Here is a 16708-nt window from a genome sequence, read left to right as displayed (position 1 = left end):
AGCCTATATAAATATATAGAGAGATACTGAGTGCTCAATTTTTAACTATAAAAATCAGATACTGAGGCCTGGTCATGCCAGAGGCCTAATTTTAATGAGCCAACATCTCTTCACTAAAGCATTACACTTTAGAAGCAGAGATTCTCAAATGTTAAGTGCATAACATTGATCTGGGCTATTCGTAAAATGCAGGTTTGCAAGGTCCACCCAGGGGCTCAACTTAGTAGGTCTATGTGAAGTCACTGTCATCTGATTCTATCATAGACAGTCTTGGATCACACTTTGAGAAACACTGCTTCAAGGACTCATTGTGTTGGATGAAACTTTCTTCATGTAAGAGAGTTCAATACATAAAATGTAGGAATTCTTCCTACCTTCCTTATCTATTTAATCTATTTTATCTATCTATCTATCTATCTATCTATCTATCTATCTATCTATCTATCGTCTGTCTACCTATGCATTAAACCTTGAAGAATCTTTACTTATTTGGGGGAAAAGAAATAAAACTGATCAAAGCTATCCCTAAACTGCCACTCCTATGCATGTCTCTCTGAAAATGAGAAGAGAAGAACCAATGGTTAGATCAGAATTCCCACAGACTGTTAAACACAAATCTTCTATGTGATAAACATAAAAACTAAGTGTGCCCTTCCTAGAGATTTTGTTATACCTGAAACACCCCACCCTAGCAGTCACAGCACTGTATCTTTGCCACATGCTCAAGAGCCAAGAAAATTGTGTTCACTCTATTTTTTCATATTAAATATTTAATATTAAGCAGCATTTTAAAATTTTCCCAAGTATAAAATTAATTGTAAATATAATTAAACTTTTCCAAATGAGAGCCCTAAATGTTCTCTTCTTCCTCTTTTCTGTCCAGAATCATTGGTTAGCTTTTGAAGGTTGTGGGGTGGAGGTGGTTGGGTGGGGGAGTAGAGTTATGGGCATCATTTATGGCTGCTTAGGCCTTTGCCCCCAAGTGAAATGGCCACTTCTCACTTGAGCCTATCACATACCTTGGAATCTAAGGGACATACCCTTGAGTGACCACTGCAAGCCCAAGGGCGATTCATTATAGTGGAATAAAGAAAGGAGGCATATGGAGGATATTCCAGAATCTTGACCATGAAGACTGTTTTAAGGAGCTCTCATTCACAACCACATATCTCCATATAAGTTCAGTAGCATAGAAAATTCTGAAATTTCACATCATGTGACTAAAAATTTTCATGAAAAAATACAGAGAAATGATCATATAAACAAACAGAAAATAAAAAGAAATAGGGAGAAACACTTCTTCAGATTATATCATCTAGAACTCAGAGCAGGGCAGCTGAACTCATTTTACTTCTCTTTTTGTTAATGATCTATCATGATCACATTTTGAAAACCTGAGAACTGTTTCTTAAAACCTTTTGCTTCCACTGTTGACTAACACAAAATCTGTTCTTCCCGGATGCCAGCATCAGAGTGGCCGCTGAATTAAGTTTCCATCCAGCTCAGCTGAATCTATGGCAGCTTTTTTCAATGTGGGGTCCTTCCAAGAGCTCTGGACTTCAGAATCACTGGCAGAACTGTGAAAATGCAAATTCCTGAACCCACCACCTACCTACTCAGTCAACACCTCCGAGAGTGGGCCCTGACTATTTGCTTTTCTCACAAGCTCCCCAAGTGGTTCTAAGCATTCTTGGTATTTCATGTATCTTTCATGTGTTTGTTTGTCCATTCATTAAACATTTTGTCAATACGTTTCGTTGGTCACAGCCTGTAAAACTCTTTTTCATGCTAGATAATGGAAAGGGAGAAAAAATATGATCTGAAAATTACCTTGGAGCCAGCTGAGGTTACACCAGCAGAGGAGCAGAGGGGAGGGTGTGGAACCACTGCTGGGTAGGCAGAGTCCTGGCTCCCTGCAGGAAGTCATCTGCCAGGATGGCAGGGCCCTTTCCCTTGAGACAGACCTTGCCAGGGGCGTTACTGTGCCTCCAAGCATCCCAGAGTGCAGTGGCCCCTGGACTTGGATGTCCCAGCCATTTCCTCCTCACTCCCCAGTGACCACACATTTTCATTCTTGCCTCCACAAAAAAGGTCATCAGGAGACAGAACTCTCCAGAGAGACAGGAGGGTTTCTTGTTGCCTCAGGAATTTCCCTTAAGCTGCCTGAGGAACATTTCACAAAAGGCAAGTCACATGGTTCACTGTTCAGCAGCCTGAGTCGAAGCCACCATTTGATACACACCAGACAGTTTTCCCTCTCTCCTGGGTTCTAGTTTGGTCCCATTTTCTTTTATTCTTTTCTTTCTCGCTTTTTTTTGTTTAAGGGAATCTGAGGCTGGCAGGCTGAGATGGAAAGACAGGAAGTTTCTTTTATTTGTAGCCATTAAAATTCTGCCTAACAATACACCATGTTTTCCTAAAGCAGTTTATTCTTCAAGTTTCCCATCTTCAAGGCACTTAATGGAATTAGTCCATTACAAATTTCCTGGCCTTGCTTGCCAGGATCCGCGGATATATTTACCTAGACATAATGGGTGTCTATTTCCTCTCCTGTGGTGGAAACTTAACTGTTGCTCCCTAGCATGTGGCTCAGGAGTGCCCTGTCCGGGCTAAGCCAAGTTTCTGGCTTATTAACATTATTCTACCTCCTTTGTAAAGATTCAGAATTTTAGATGTGAATGGGACAACTTGAAGGTCATAAATTTAAAATACAATTGAAACAAATGTCAAAGTAATTGTTCCTTGAAGAGTTTGAGAACACCAGAGGGAAGTCAGTTCCTGGAATGTCTGATATCAACTCTAGAAGATAGAACAAATACATTTGGTTATTTGGATCTTACCTTGCTCCACAGACAATAGAATGAACATTGGTTACCATTATATGGAATTATAGAAGTGTAAACATTAGCACTTGGGTGGAATCTGTGCTGATCTGATTGCCTAACTTGATCATTTCTCCTTCAATTAATTCTCTTCTGTTACCTACTTTACTTTAAGTAATACTTCTGTATTAAAAAGAGAAAGGATAAAAAGTAAGAGTTTGGGCTTTTGACTAGGTTCCAAAAAAAAAAAAATTAAAAAGGGAATTTACTATGTAAAACTCTGTATAGTTTCATCAGAAGGCAGGGTATATAACAAAAATACAGTGACATTACTGATGGAATATTATTTACTTCAAAGAATTCTGCTATTGGACACTCAATGGGGCTCATCCTCATTAATGAGATGAGTGAGATAAGGAATAATTTTCTTTACTTTTGTCAGTCCTACTAGAGTCAATAACTGAAATTCCCTTTCTAGCCCATGAAAAAAGGAACTGCAAAGTGAGAATGGCTGTACTTCCTTCTCAGGATCTTTATTCTTAGATGCTGGGACCACCACCCAACCCTACAGCAAAGATAGAAACTCAGAAGTTATCCTAGATTCCTCTCTCCACCACAACTAGTCCATTTAGCAAGGCCCTGTTTATTTTACCTTCATTACTTTTGCCTTAGCCAGGTTCTCATCAATTCCCCAGGCCTCTAATCTAATCTTTCAGCTTCCAGTTGCATCATCTCACCCATTCTAGACACTACAGCCAGAGCAACCATATAATACCTAAATCTGGTGATCACCTCGCTGCAAAAATTCTTTTAATTGCCTCCCCCTTCCCGCTAGTTTCAAGATAATGGTCTAATGCTGTAGCTTAGCAGACAAGGTCTTCTACTAGGTGGGTGAAAATGTAATTGTGGTTTTTGCCATTAAAAACCTTTTGCACCAACCTAATATGATTTAAACACTGTTGTTTACTGTACCCATTTCCTTCTTCCATTTTAATATTCGATTCTTTCAGTCCAAATAGACAACATTCTTCAATGCCCAAGGAGCATAGCAGGCTTCAGCATAGGGAATGAGGACATTGGATCTAAATCCAGTCAAGACCCAAACCCTTCATTTTAAAGAAGACATCAAGTGACAGAAAGATTAAGTAATTTGCCCAAGGTCACACAGCTGGTTAGGAACACAGTGGAATTAGGACCCAGTGTCTAGGCTGACTTTTCCAGAATATAATTTCTTTATTATATTTCTGACATTGCTTAAAGTGAGCAAAGTCTTATGATTTCTCAATATAAAAATCTGAAAGTCTTAAAAATGATACTAATCATTTGGGCTTCATTAATACACTGACTTAAATGTCTTTCCAAAATCTGTCACAAATACAGTGCTTTCCTTTCTCCCAATGCAACCCATTTTTCTGAAGCCTTCCCTTCAGTAAGTTCGCCAAGACTTCAATACACAGAAAACTCTCTGCCCTAAAAATAATCTTCAGATTCAACATGTTACCAAAATAAAATCTTCCAAATAAAACAATGGCAAAGATAGACCTGATAATGAATATGAAATATGCTAAGAACATTCTGTCACTGACATAAACTTGACTTTTTTTGTGATTAATAGTAAGATGCAATCTTGAAACACATAAGAATAAAGCAAACGACAACAGAAGAGAAATGATTTGGAAAGGGTCCCATTTGAAATTTACCCATTTGAAAACAGGCTCTGTCTTTTGGCTATCATCATTGTGTGCCTGTCCAGAAATTCATTTCCAAGTCTTATTTCCAAATGCAACCCCAAATTCAAAATGTGAGTTTGTTGGCATGTTGAAAATTTGCTCTGAGATGGACAAAACAACAAATGAGATGCTTTCAGGAGGAATAATAAGTATATTTCAATGCTCATTGGGTTTAATTCATGCTTCAGATACCGGCCTTCCCCTTCTAATTCTGTAGTATCCTGTTTCTAGGAGGAAATGGAAAATAAGGAAATAGGATTATGAAGCCATTTCTAAATATTAACATGGTACCAAAGTAAGTTAGCAAAGATACACACATTTTTAAGGAAAAGGATAGAAAGGGAAATTGGCTTGAGTCCAGTCTGTCAGAAATGGTGACTGATCAGAGTTTAGCTAAATCTAATCAAGCCATCAGGACCTACACTGCATTTACTGACATGTAGGGGCACTGAGAGAGGGCAGGTCATATCAGAACAATGCTTGGAAGAGGAATAAAAATTACCTGTTGAATAGGAGAATTGGCTTTGTTACCTTAAGATTTCAACCATCTACTGGATTCCCAGAGAATCCATCCATCAAATTAACATAGTGGTGGTAGTATGGAGGAAGGTGGAATAAGAGAGAGAAGAGGGAGGGAGGAAGGGAGGGAGGAGAAAGAAAGGAAGGGACATAAGAAATACTGTTATTAAACATTTCATTTCTAGATAAAACCAGAAAGAGCATTTACCAAAATATGCAAATTATAACTCATGAACTTACATTTTACTCAAAAGATAAAACCAGGGCGAGAATACATAGGAACTAGCAAAGCAAACACAGGACAAACACAATCCAGAGGAAAAGAACACATAGCATTCACAGCCAGAGAGTGGATAATACAATTGCTCATATACCAAAGCAGGTTTTATTTCTAAGTATTGCTGAAAGAACTTGGTATGACTTTATTTCTTTAAGAATTTGAAATGTGCTCAATATCTGAAGTCTCACAGGATAGCTATGATCTTTCAAAAATACAGATGTCATTTGGGAAAAAAGTTCTCTAGTAAGGTTCCATCCTGTCTTTTAGATATTGAAAAAACGAGGACACACGGTAATGCATTTTATTCAATAAATTATTACAAAGTATCACTTTAATAAAGGATGGGGTAAGATTGAGCTGTATGCCAATGAAAGTATTGCTGTAGCATTAACAATGTCTCCCGATAGATAGTATGGACAGTACTTTCAGTTAAAAAAGATGACAGAGCTCTCCTAAAAAGACAGCTTCTCCTAAAAGAAGTACCTCAGGTAGGTACTTCTCTGCTGGTTTTGTGACTATTAAATGAATAACGTTCTCCATTTTAAAAAACTAGAATATTAATAATATATTGAGAGTGATAGTCACGTATCTGTCAAGAAGAGTTAAAAAGCATTATTTTGGGTTAGAGCTGATATATGACTTTAACCGAAAAAAGATTTCTCATTGCACATGGAATTACTGCAGTTGAATTTTTTCAGTGAGACTTAGATATGCCCATTCTTTGCCCCTGACTCTTGATTCACTAGTGATTCTGGAGAAAATGTACAACGATTTGTTAATTCTCTGGCCTCATTCTTTTTCTTGCCCTATCACACATGTTGTTCCAATACAGCAAAAACACACATATCCAAGGAAAAGTCTCTTCTACTAACCATACCCAAACCTGCCTTTCCTCCTAAATAGTCCCTAGGGAAGCAAGCCATCACCATGACAACCATATGATGGGAGTTTGAACAGCACTTAGGGCAGCCTTTGTTGAAAGTTAATACCAGTTGGTGTTTAACAAGATAAGGAAAACTCAGGCAAGGGGTAATAAAACTCTGTTGTGAGGCACCACTTAGCTGTATGGAACTAACTGTCCACATCAAACCTAACCTAACGAGAACACAGCCTCAGAACAAAATTCCGCAAGTGTAATGTATTCAGGGCGAATTCATTAATTCTCCATTGTAGCCCACTGGACTCAATGCTCAGTGGTCATTAAATCAAAAGGGCATATACACTCTGGAAAAGAGTGTTAAGAACTTTGCCTTTTTTAACTTCAAATGGATAGAGAACATCAGAGACATGCATTTTTCTCTATTAAGTGTTACCACCTTCTATTTGCTGGGCAAAAATACCTGTTTCCTGCACCTTTAAATCTAATTTGTGTCCCCCCCCCCCCACAAGAAAGATCATGAAGGTGGATTAGTACACAGTTGTATGGACTTTTTCAGTATCTTTAATGCATGTGCTTCTGGAAAGAGAAGCGCTGCAGATACACGGTGGCAATTCCTGCTCAGGTGTAGTGCCATTCTTTTGTGTGACTCACAGCTAGAGAGAGAGCTGACATACAATATATGCTTAACAATACTTTCCCACTACTGATTCCACTCAGGAGACTCACATTTTTATGCCTTTTCTAAAAACAAGGGCACCAAAAAAGTCACTGTCTGAGGAGGCTCTTTCTTTGTTCGTCTTCACCTGACTGGCCACCTAACTACACAAAGCTTTTAAATTAATGAGGAGAATCCTTTGTTCTCTCAGGTTCCATTTAAAGGGAAAGTGGGTCGAAGGGCTTCCCCTGGGAGAGAGAAAGAAAAGCCCAGGAGCCAAACACAAGGGAGTAAGAGATTTCACTTCCACTACTATTCCCACCCTCCCAAAGAAGTTAATTAATTCTGTTTTAGGAATGGTTAAAAGGGGTGGGGGAGCACCAGGTAGCCCATTCTCTGAGATCAAAATCTCCTTCTCAAGTGTGGTTTGCACCAGCCTCTTGTCTCTGACACCACGGGATGTGGGTGGGGGGCGTGGGGGGAGGGGAGGAGTACTGAGAACCTCTCTCCAGCCACGGACCACAGAGCCAATACTGCATGCATTTAGGCTCCCGCAAAGGTGCGTCCCAGCCCAAGTCCCCAAGTTGGGTATTTAAACCTGAAAACCATAATTAGCGCCATTCAAGGCTGCAAGTTACAGTACCTTCAGAAGTCTGACAGATGGAAGAAAGGCTGCGTGGCACAGCTTCCGGATGGTCCAGTTTAGGGGTCGAGGAGCATCAGCCTGATTCATGACCCCTTCCAAATTCCACCAGGAAAACAAGAAACTGAAAACCTGAGCAATGCCTAGAAAATAAACGGTCCCCCACGGCTCTGGCATCCCATGGTCATCTCCACACCTGCAAATTCCATTAGGGCAGAGGCTTCCTGGAACTTGGAAGACTAGTCAAGTAGCCTTGCCTGAGCCCCTGAACCTTCTTAAGAAAGCCACCTCCCCTCTCTCTGCAGCCGTGCTCATGCATACCAAATGTGGCTGAATGGAGGCACACTGCCTGCTGCTTCGGGGAGGGGATGCACGGTTCTGAAGGAGAGGGACAGCCTGCACAAAACAGCCTGTGGTCGGAGTCAAAGCAGCCTGCTCCGGAATGCGCGCTCCCTCTCCCGCTCTCCTCCCAATAAACGCAGGTCAGGCGTTGGGGGGGAACCGGGGCCATTGCTTTGCTAGCCTGGTTTGGGGGCGAGCCAGGAGGGGAGCAAAAGGGAACAAAAATAAAGCCAGAACGGGAAACTTGCACTTTCTTGCACAAAGCATCTTGGAGGGACTGCGAACTGGCACGGGGGGAGGGGCGAGGACACAGGGAGAGAAGGGGTGCCTCCTAATGAGATAAACGCTTCCTTTTTGATTTATGTGACATAATAAAGTGAGGGCTATCATCAAATACATCTATAGGAAAAGAGATCTTTGTCGTGCTCTGAGGTTTTTATTAGCCGTGATTGACAGTCTTCGTCCTGATAATTCGTTGTGTAGATGATAGACACTGAGACACAAGCAAACTCAAACACACTGAGTTGTTCCTTTCATAGAAAGCAGGGTAAACTAATGGGAATTTGGCTCACCTTTTAGAGATGGCAGTTTTTAAATGGGGGTTATGTCCTGGAAAGCCACTTGATACCCTTTCTCTGCAACACAAGTTTAACCCATAAAGTGCCACCTGAGATGCTGTCTATAAAGAAGGGAGTTTCCTTAAGTGGGGTTTCCACCCGCATCATTTTCTAAGGAGGCTTTATGAAATAGTTGCTGAGTTGGAATGTATAGTCTTTAGGACTCCTGTGGTGAGAGAGAGAATAAAGGACAGCTTTTCAATTTGAAGGTAGAAACTGGATAATTTCACATAGAGAAGGTAAGTTGGGAGCGTGAGAAGAGAAGGGAGTTCCTGACACAACCCCTCTTCAGCTCCCACATTCCCCCCAGGCATCAGACATCAGTAGGAGCAGCTGACCTGACAACTCCAATCGGGGAGAATCCCCACATCCTTGGAGTATCGCCATCTTATTTATTTTTTCCTCTATGACTATGCTGATTTTCCATTTCTAATTAACTTGAAGAGATTGGTAAATCCCAGCTCCGTGACTATTACGCAGTCGGAAGCTGAACTGGGAGCGCTGCAAGCAGATGTGATACACTGCTGTAATTCAGAACTGGGACAACACAGGCCCACCCCAGCATGAAATCAATACCTGACACACTGTGCTACAACACCATTTCACTCACAATGGCCTTGTGTCACAAATTTAAGAAAGATATTGCAGAAAACTAGTTCACCTGTGGAAGACAGATCATTGACCTACCTTGTATAATAAAATTTATGTCTGATTATCTTCTATCAAACAATATCACTTTAATAGATCTGATACACAGTTGACTCATTTTCTGTTACTATTCTATTTCCACAAAGGATTGAAGGCAGTATTAAAATACTAACGGCTCACGTGTATCACCTAGCACAATGCATTGCATAGGTTTATGTCCATGGAAACTTTATGGAGTAGGTGTTATGGTCATATCCTTACCTCACAGATTAAGCAAATGAGGTCTAGAGAAATTAGTAACAAGTCTAACGTACTAGTATAACTGGAGTCTGGATTGAAACCACTCTACTGGGCTGTAAAGACAAGTTTCTCTTGTCTCCTATTTCTTTCAAAAGGGACTCTAGGAATAAAACTCTGTTTTTTGGTAATTTAATCTTACATAAGAGTTAAAGACTTCAAAGAAGAAATGCTCAGCATTTCTTTCAGATTATTACTTTGGTCTGATGTTGATGTAGTAGTTAACAGCATGAATTCTGGAATCAAGCTGCATGGTTCAAATTCCAATTTTGAAGCTAGTCTTGGGAGATTTACATACTTTCTTTGTGTCTTGGAGTCCTTATCCATACAATGGAGATTAAAATAAACCCATATGCATACGTGAGGACTAAAGGAGCTAATATCGGCAAAGCACTTAGAACTGTGCCTGACATATACTAAATACCTGTACCATGATCCATCTTCTGGGTAGCATGTGCTGAGTCTGAGCTGGAAGCCCACTGACAATTTTCATTAAGCATGCATACATATGGTAGGAGGTAATGAAGTCAAGCAAGACAAATTAAAATTGAATGCTTCTTGTGAGTTACCATGAGTTTAATAAATGGGGAAAGAGGAAGGTGGGAGACTGCAAGGGCAGCATGGGTTTCCTCATACAGTGTGGTATTCACCAGGTTGCAAGATGCTGCCTTCAGTGAGGAAGGCTCCAGCCTTTCTAAGCTTTTAAATGAATGCCCTTAAGTGGTTCTGTTGAGGTGGTGAGATCTCTGCTCCATGAAAATGCTGAAAAACTGCAATTGCCTACCCTCTGCCCTGAACTATTTCAAAATGCTAAGGACCCCACAAAAATGACAGCATCATTCTGAAAACACATAGCCTTTGATTCTCCTATCCCCTTTAATTTTACTGAATAACTTTGGTCAAAGAGAACATTAGAAACTATGCAGAGTGAGGAAGTAGGAGGATTCACAGCCCTCTCTAATGGCAATTAGAGGAGAAAAGCACAAAACCTTCAGGGAACTGATTTGGAGATTACACCGCAAAAGAGGTAAAGATCAAAGAAGGATGACAGTGCATGAGAGGCGGTTTTTCTCCCATCATTGTGGTGCTTTGTGCCAGAACTGTTTGCTATCAAAACATCTAAAGAAGGGTTTTCAAGACCCTCCTCTCTATTTTGAAGAAATTATATTTTCACATAGAAGATGCCTTCCCCAGTTTTAGAGAGAAGTCTAATGAGGAAAAAAAATGCAGAGGGGCAAGCCCAGCCCCAGATATTAGCATCTCACAAATTCAAAGTGCTTACCTATAAATCTTATGAATGTGGTTGTCTACACATCTGCAGAACAAATTCTAGCAGGCTTGAAACTCTGACATAGTCATACTAGCTTTCAGTATCCTAAAAAATAGCAAGCGGGGCATATCAGATTTCTGTATTCCAAAGCCTGCCTTTGAACCAACTCTAATTCTCTCCCATGCTACAGAAAACCCACTCCCCACTGATTATCTTCCCTTTTTATTTTCTGTGTAAATGATACTAAACCAAAGAATCATGATGAAATTTGAGCTCATTCTCAATACTAACAAGGGGGCCATTGTATAGACCTTCTGAATTCTTTCTTTTGAAGACCACGTTCCTTCTCTTCAAAAAAATCATGGCGGCCGGGCGCGGTGGCTCGCGCCTGTAATCCCAGCACTTTGGGAGGCTGAGGTTGGCAGATCACGAGGTCAGGAGATCGAGACCATCCTGGCTAACACGGTGAAACCCCGTCCCTACTAAAACCACACACACACAAAAAAAATTAGCCGGGCGTGGTGGCGGGCACCTGTAGTCCCAGCTACACGGGAAGCTGAGGCAGGAGAATGGCGTGAACCCCCGGGCCGGAGCTTGCAGTGAGCCGAGATCGCGCCACTGCACCCCAGCCTGGGCGACAGAGCGAGACTCCGGCTCAAAAAAATAAAAAAAATAAAAAATCATAGCACCCTCCATATAGTAGTGTACCACTTGCACACTGTCTTCTTTATATCTTTTGGATATAAAAGGAACTGACCCATGAAAACCTAAGAAAACAGAAAGGAAACGACACAGTGACCAGGTAGTACAGAGAACTCAAAAGCCTCCCTTTGAAAAGTGTTTTCTGCAAACAACATTAAAAAAAAGTGCTGCAATGTAATTTTTCAGAGTTTATTATTACAACATTAAAATTCATAAGTATCTGGACATCAATTGTACATATATTTTCAGGCTCTAATATATGGATATAGTGCATCTAGTGCAGAAAGGTGATATTTAAGCATCCAGGGGAAAAACCAGGTGAGCTTTTGGTGAGCCCAATGGTGAGCCTTTGTAGACATTTGCTTCAGTGTTTTGTAATCTTTTTTTTTTTTTTTTTTTTTTTTTTTTTTTTTTTTGAGACGGAGTCTTGCTCTGCCGCCCAGGCTGGAGTGCAGTGGCCGGCTCTCAGCTCACTGCAAGCTCCGCCTCCCGGGTTCACGCCATTCTCCTGTCTCAGCCTCCCGAGTAGCTGGGACTACAGGCGCCCGCCTCGTCGCCCGGCTAGTTTTTTGTATTTTTTAGTAGAGACGGGGTTTCACTGTATTAGCCAGGATGGTCTCGATCTCCTGACCTCATGATCCGCCCGTCTCGGCCTCCCAAAGTGCTGGGATTACAGGCTTAAGCCACCGCGCCCGGCCTGTTTTGTAATCTTAATACTAACATCTTGCTTGCTTAATGACTGGCCTCTTTTATTAATTTTGTTGTGCTTTGATTTTTCTTTCTTAAATATTTTATTTTATTTTACTTTAAGTTCCAGTATACATGTGCAGGATGTGCAGGTTTGTTACACAGGTAAATGTGTGCTATGGTGGTTTTCTGCACTGTCAGTCCATCACCTAGTTAAGCCCCACATGCATTAGCTATTTATCCTAATGCTCTCCTCCTGCAACAGCCCCCCCACCGTATGTGTTGTTCCCCTCCCTGTGTCCATGTGTTCTCATTGTTTTGCTCCCACTTATAAATGAGAACATAATGGTGTTTGGTTCTCTGTTTCTATGTCAATTTGCTGAAGATAATGGTTTCCGGTTCCATCCATGACACTGCAAAGGACATGATCTCATTCCTTTTTATGGCTGCATAGTATTCCATGGTGTGTATGCACCACATTTTCTTTATCTAGTCCATCATTGATGTGCATTTGGGTTGATTCCATGTCTTTGCTATTGTGAGTAGTGCTGCAATGAATGTATGTGTACATTATCTTTAAAATACAATGATTTATATTTCGGGGGATACATACCAGTAATGGGATTGTGATAGATTAAATACTTAAATGTGAAACCCAAAACTATAAAAACCCTAGAAGATAATCTAGGCAATAGCATTTAGGACACAGGCACAGGCTAAAATTTCATAACGAACATGTCAAAAGCAATTGCAACAAAAGCAAAAATTGACCAATGGGATCTAATTAAACTAAAGAGCTTCTGCACAGCAAAAGAAACTATCATCAGAACAAACAGGCAACCTATAGAATCGGAGAAAATTTTTGCAGTCTATCAACCTGACAAAGGTCTAATATCCAGAATCTACAAGGAACTTAAGCAAATTTATAAGAAAAAAACAACCCCATTAAAAAGGGGGCAAAGGACATGAACAGACACTTCTCAAAAGAAGACATTTATGAAGCCAACAAACATACGGAAAAAAGCTCAACATCACCGATCAATAGAGAAATCCAAATCAAAACCACAATGAGATACCATCTCACAACGGTCAGAATGACAAGTATCAAAAAGTCAAGAAACAACAGATGCTGGCGAGGCTGTGGAGAAACAGGAACGCTTTTACACTGTTGGTAAATTAGTTCAATCATTGTGGAAGACAGTGTGGCAATTCCTCAAAGACCTAGAACCACTATTTTTTTTCAAAACATCATTTGTCTCATGAACTTTATGGCAATTTATCATTTTTGTCAAAAAACATACTTTTCCTGTTTCTTCCTTTTAACTTCACTCAAATTAGAGCTATAGCATTTTTAGGAATTTTCTGATGCTTCTACAGTATTTTCCAAAATATTAGATCTCTTTATAGATTCCATTTACCTACAGAACAATCCTTAATGTATTTCCAAATGTATGTTTACCAGAGTAACTTTTTTCCTTTCTTAAGGTATATTTCCCCTTTTGCCATCGTTTGTAGATAATAGATTCTACAATACACTAAAATTTATGAAAATCCATGGCTCACTTTGTTAAGTAGCTTAAGCAGCATTTAGTCCATGTAAAATAAAAATTTCTCATGACTGCAATTGTTATCTATTCATTTTCCCCCATTATTGGGATCTCTCCCCTGGCATCTCTGACTACTGTCCACCCTTTACACAAATGCCTGTGGTGACAGAGAGTGGGTGAGTTTTTGAGACAGCCCATTTCGTGATTGTACAGTTCTGGTTGACAGAAAATTCTACCTAAGACTGAGGTGAAATGTGCTTCCCTCTAACTTTCAAGTCAAGTTCTTCTCCCAGAGCATAGTTTTCCAAATGTATAAGGATACTTAAGCTCCACTCATACCAACTCTTGTTTACATTGGGCATGTTGGGACATTAATCTTTATTCACATGATAGTGCAGAGATTTTAGGAAAAAAAAAAACTCTCTTCAGGGTTATATTCAATATTATATTATAGGGATACTTTAAATATAGTAGTCTCTTAATCCTCTGGAATCTCTTGAAATGTTCAAATTGACATAGGAACAGAGAACCAAACACCATTATGTTCTCATTTATAAGTGGGAGCAAAACAATGAGAACACATGGACACAGGGAGGGGAACAACACATACGGTGGGGGGGCTGTTGCAGGAGGAGAGCATCAGGATAAATAGCTAATGCATGTGGGGCTTAACTAGGTGATGGACTGACAGTGCAGAAAACCACCATAGCACACATTTACCTGTGTAACAAACCTGCACATCCTGCACATGTATACTGGAACTTAAAGTAAAATAAAATAAAATATTTAAGAAAGAAAAATCAAAGCACAACAAAATTAATAAAAGAGGCCAGTCATTAAGCAAGCAAGATGTTAGTATTAAGATTACAAAACACTGAAGCAAATGTCTACAAAGGCTCACCATTGGGCTCACCAAAAGCTCACCTGGTTTTTCCCCTGGATGCTTAAATATCACCTTTCTGCACTAGATGCACTATATCCATATATTAGAGCCTGAAAATATACGTACAATTGATGTCCAGATACTTATGAATTTTAATGTTGTAATAATAAACTCTGAAAAATTACATTGCAGCACTTTTTTTTAATGTTGTTTGCAGAAAACACTTTTCAAAGGGAGGCTTTTGAGTTCTCTGTACTACCTGGTCACTGTGTCGTTTCCTTTCTGTTTTCTTAGGTTTTCATGGGTCAGTTCCTTTTATATCCAAAAGATATAAAGAAGACAGTGTGCAAGTGGTACACTACTATATGGAGGGTGCTATGATTTTTTATTTTTTTTATTTTTTTGAGCCGGAGTCTCGCTCTGTCGCCCAGGCTGGGGTGCAGTGGCGCGATCTCGGCTCACTGCAAGCTCCGGCCCGGGGGTTCACGCCATTCTCCTGCCTCAGCTTCCCGTGTAGCTGGGACTACAGGTGCCCGCCACCACGCCCGGCTAATTTTTTTTTTGTGTGTGTGGTTTTAGTAGGGACGGGGTTTCACCGTGTTAGCCAGGATGTGTGTGTGTGCTTACATGTGTGTATGTGTTGCAGATATTTAAACTTAGTGTAGAAAGAGAACATTTACAATAATGAATAGCACTGCAAATATTAGAAGAGTGAATATTAAGTGATCAGAAATGCACATCTCAAATTCTTATATTTTTAACAAGCCTCCGGGAACTCATTAGAATTTTTGAATTATACCAAAACCCCATCCCCTTTGTGAATGGAAAGGCTGAATAAGGTTGTGTTTTAGCTCTAGGCCTTTGAATATCTGTTGCATATTTTTTGATATGTGTATATGTAAGATTTCTATTTTTGGTAAGGTGGAAGCTGCTTATATACATTTGTGTTTTCCAAAGTGAGACATTTTATATATTAAAGTTTTACACCCCATTATTGGAATATATGATTCCCTCTCATATCCATTATCTATTTTAAAAGTAAGGACTCATGGGACTGCAGAGGAAAGCAGTAAGGAAAGTCAGAGATGGCTCTCTTCTCATGTGTTCTCTGCAGCTTCTTCTCTTACTGGAAGAAACAAAGGAGGAAATGAAGGTGTTTTGTTTTGCTTTGCTTTGCTTTTCCTAGATCACTAGCTGTGGGAAGGATGGCACATATGACTCCAATATTGGTAATAATAAGTTGCTAATATTTTTTGAGCTCTTTCCACGTGTGGGAACTTCTTCTAAGGTTTCTGCCCATATTGGCTTATTAATTTCACATTATCCCTTTGACAAAGGTAATATTATTGTCCCCAGTTTGCAGATAAAGGAACTAAAGCATGATGAGGTTAAATAACTTCCCCAAAGCAACATGTAAATGGTAAAGCTTGGGTTTACCTTCAGGCCATTCGGTCTATGGCCTGTGCTCTTAAGGACTGTGCTACATGCACTGCCAGTGGTATCTGTGAACAAGATAACAATGATATTACTAACAGCAACAAAAGTAATTGGATTTAAATGTGTTTTTCTCTACGTTAGCACTGTGCTAATTGCTTTAACCTTCACAAAAACCTGGAGGTGGAAACTGTTGTGAACCCCATTCTTACAATGTGGAAACTAAACCTTTGAGAAGTTGTGTAACTGCCCCCAGGCCACATAGTGGGTAAGAGGAGGCACTTGGGTTTGAATCAAGTTTGTCTGATTTCATGAAGTTACAGGTAAAGATAGGGAAGATGAAACACAGACAGTCCAGTACCTCCTCATTTCTTGAAACAAGCATGAGCTGTCCATTAGCCCATCACTACCCACTACCACCTCTGTTACAAATTAAAAAGAGTAAATTACATCAGTTCAGGTGTGTGTATGTGTGTGTGTATGTGTGTGTGTGAGCTATTACTTAAAATCTATGTTGAATATTCTAATTAATTTAGGAAACAATGTTTAAAAAGAAGCTAAATTATTAGTTTCCCCTCAAAGCTTCCTAAAGGACCTTTATGAGAACATCCACACACAGAATGTAGGTATTTTAGACACATTTTCATTATGAAAGCCATAAATCTGACCAACTTGATAAATAACTTATGAATTAATGTCTTTTAGAAGGAGAAATTTAAGCAGTAAATCTCCAATTACCGCTTGAATAACTT

At 39.8% G+C, this 16708-nt stretch overlaps 1 protein-coding gene across 26 annotated transcripts in view; it reads right to left on the bottom strand.

Annotated features, from left to right (window-relative positions):
* Window positions 1-16708, bottom strand: part of TRPM3 (transient receptor potential cation channel subfamily M member 3) — a 938690-nt gene that overhangs the window by 596696 nt on the left and 325286 nt on the right. For 15 of the 26 annotated variants that reach the window (XM_030919575.1, XM_030919576.1, XM_010362927.2 and 12 more), the window contains exon 1: window positions 7530-7973. The exons of 7 other annotated variants lie outside the window; for them this stretch is intronic. In XM_030919575.1, coding sequence (XP_030775435.1) covers window positions 7530-7706 — 177 coding nt within the window. In that variant the 5' untranslated portion in view covers window positions 7707-7973. Of the gene's footprint in view, window positions 1-7529; window positions 7974-16708 lie in introns of those variants that run through there. 4 more of the 26 variants (XM_010362921.2, XM_010362922.2, XM_010362924.2 and 1 more) reach the window with 1 other exon arrangement.

This window comes from Rhinopithecus roxellana, chromosome 16 (assembly GCF_007565055.1).
Source record: "Rhinopithecus roxellana isolate Shanxi Qingling chromosome 16, ASM756505v1, whole genome shotgun sequence".
Lineage (NCBI taxonomy): Eukaryota > Metazoa > Chordata > Mammalia > Primates > Cercopithecidae > Rhinopithecus > Rhinopithecus roxellana.
Note: the sequence above shows the minus strand (reverse complement) of the source record. Positions and strands in the feature narration are given on the sequence as shown.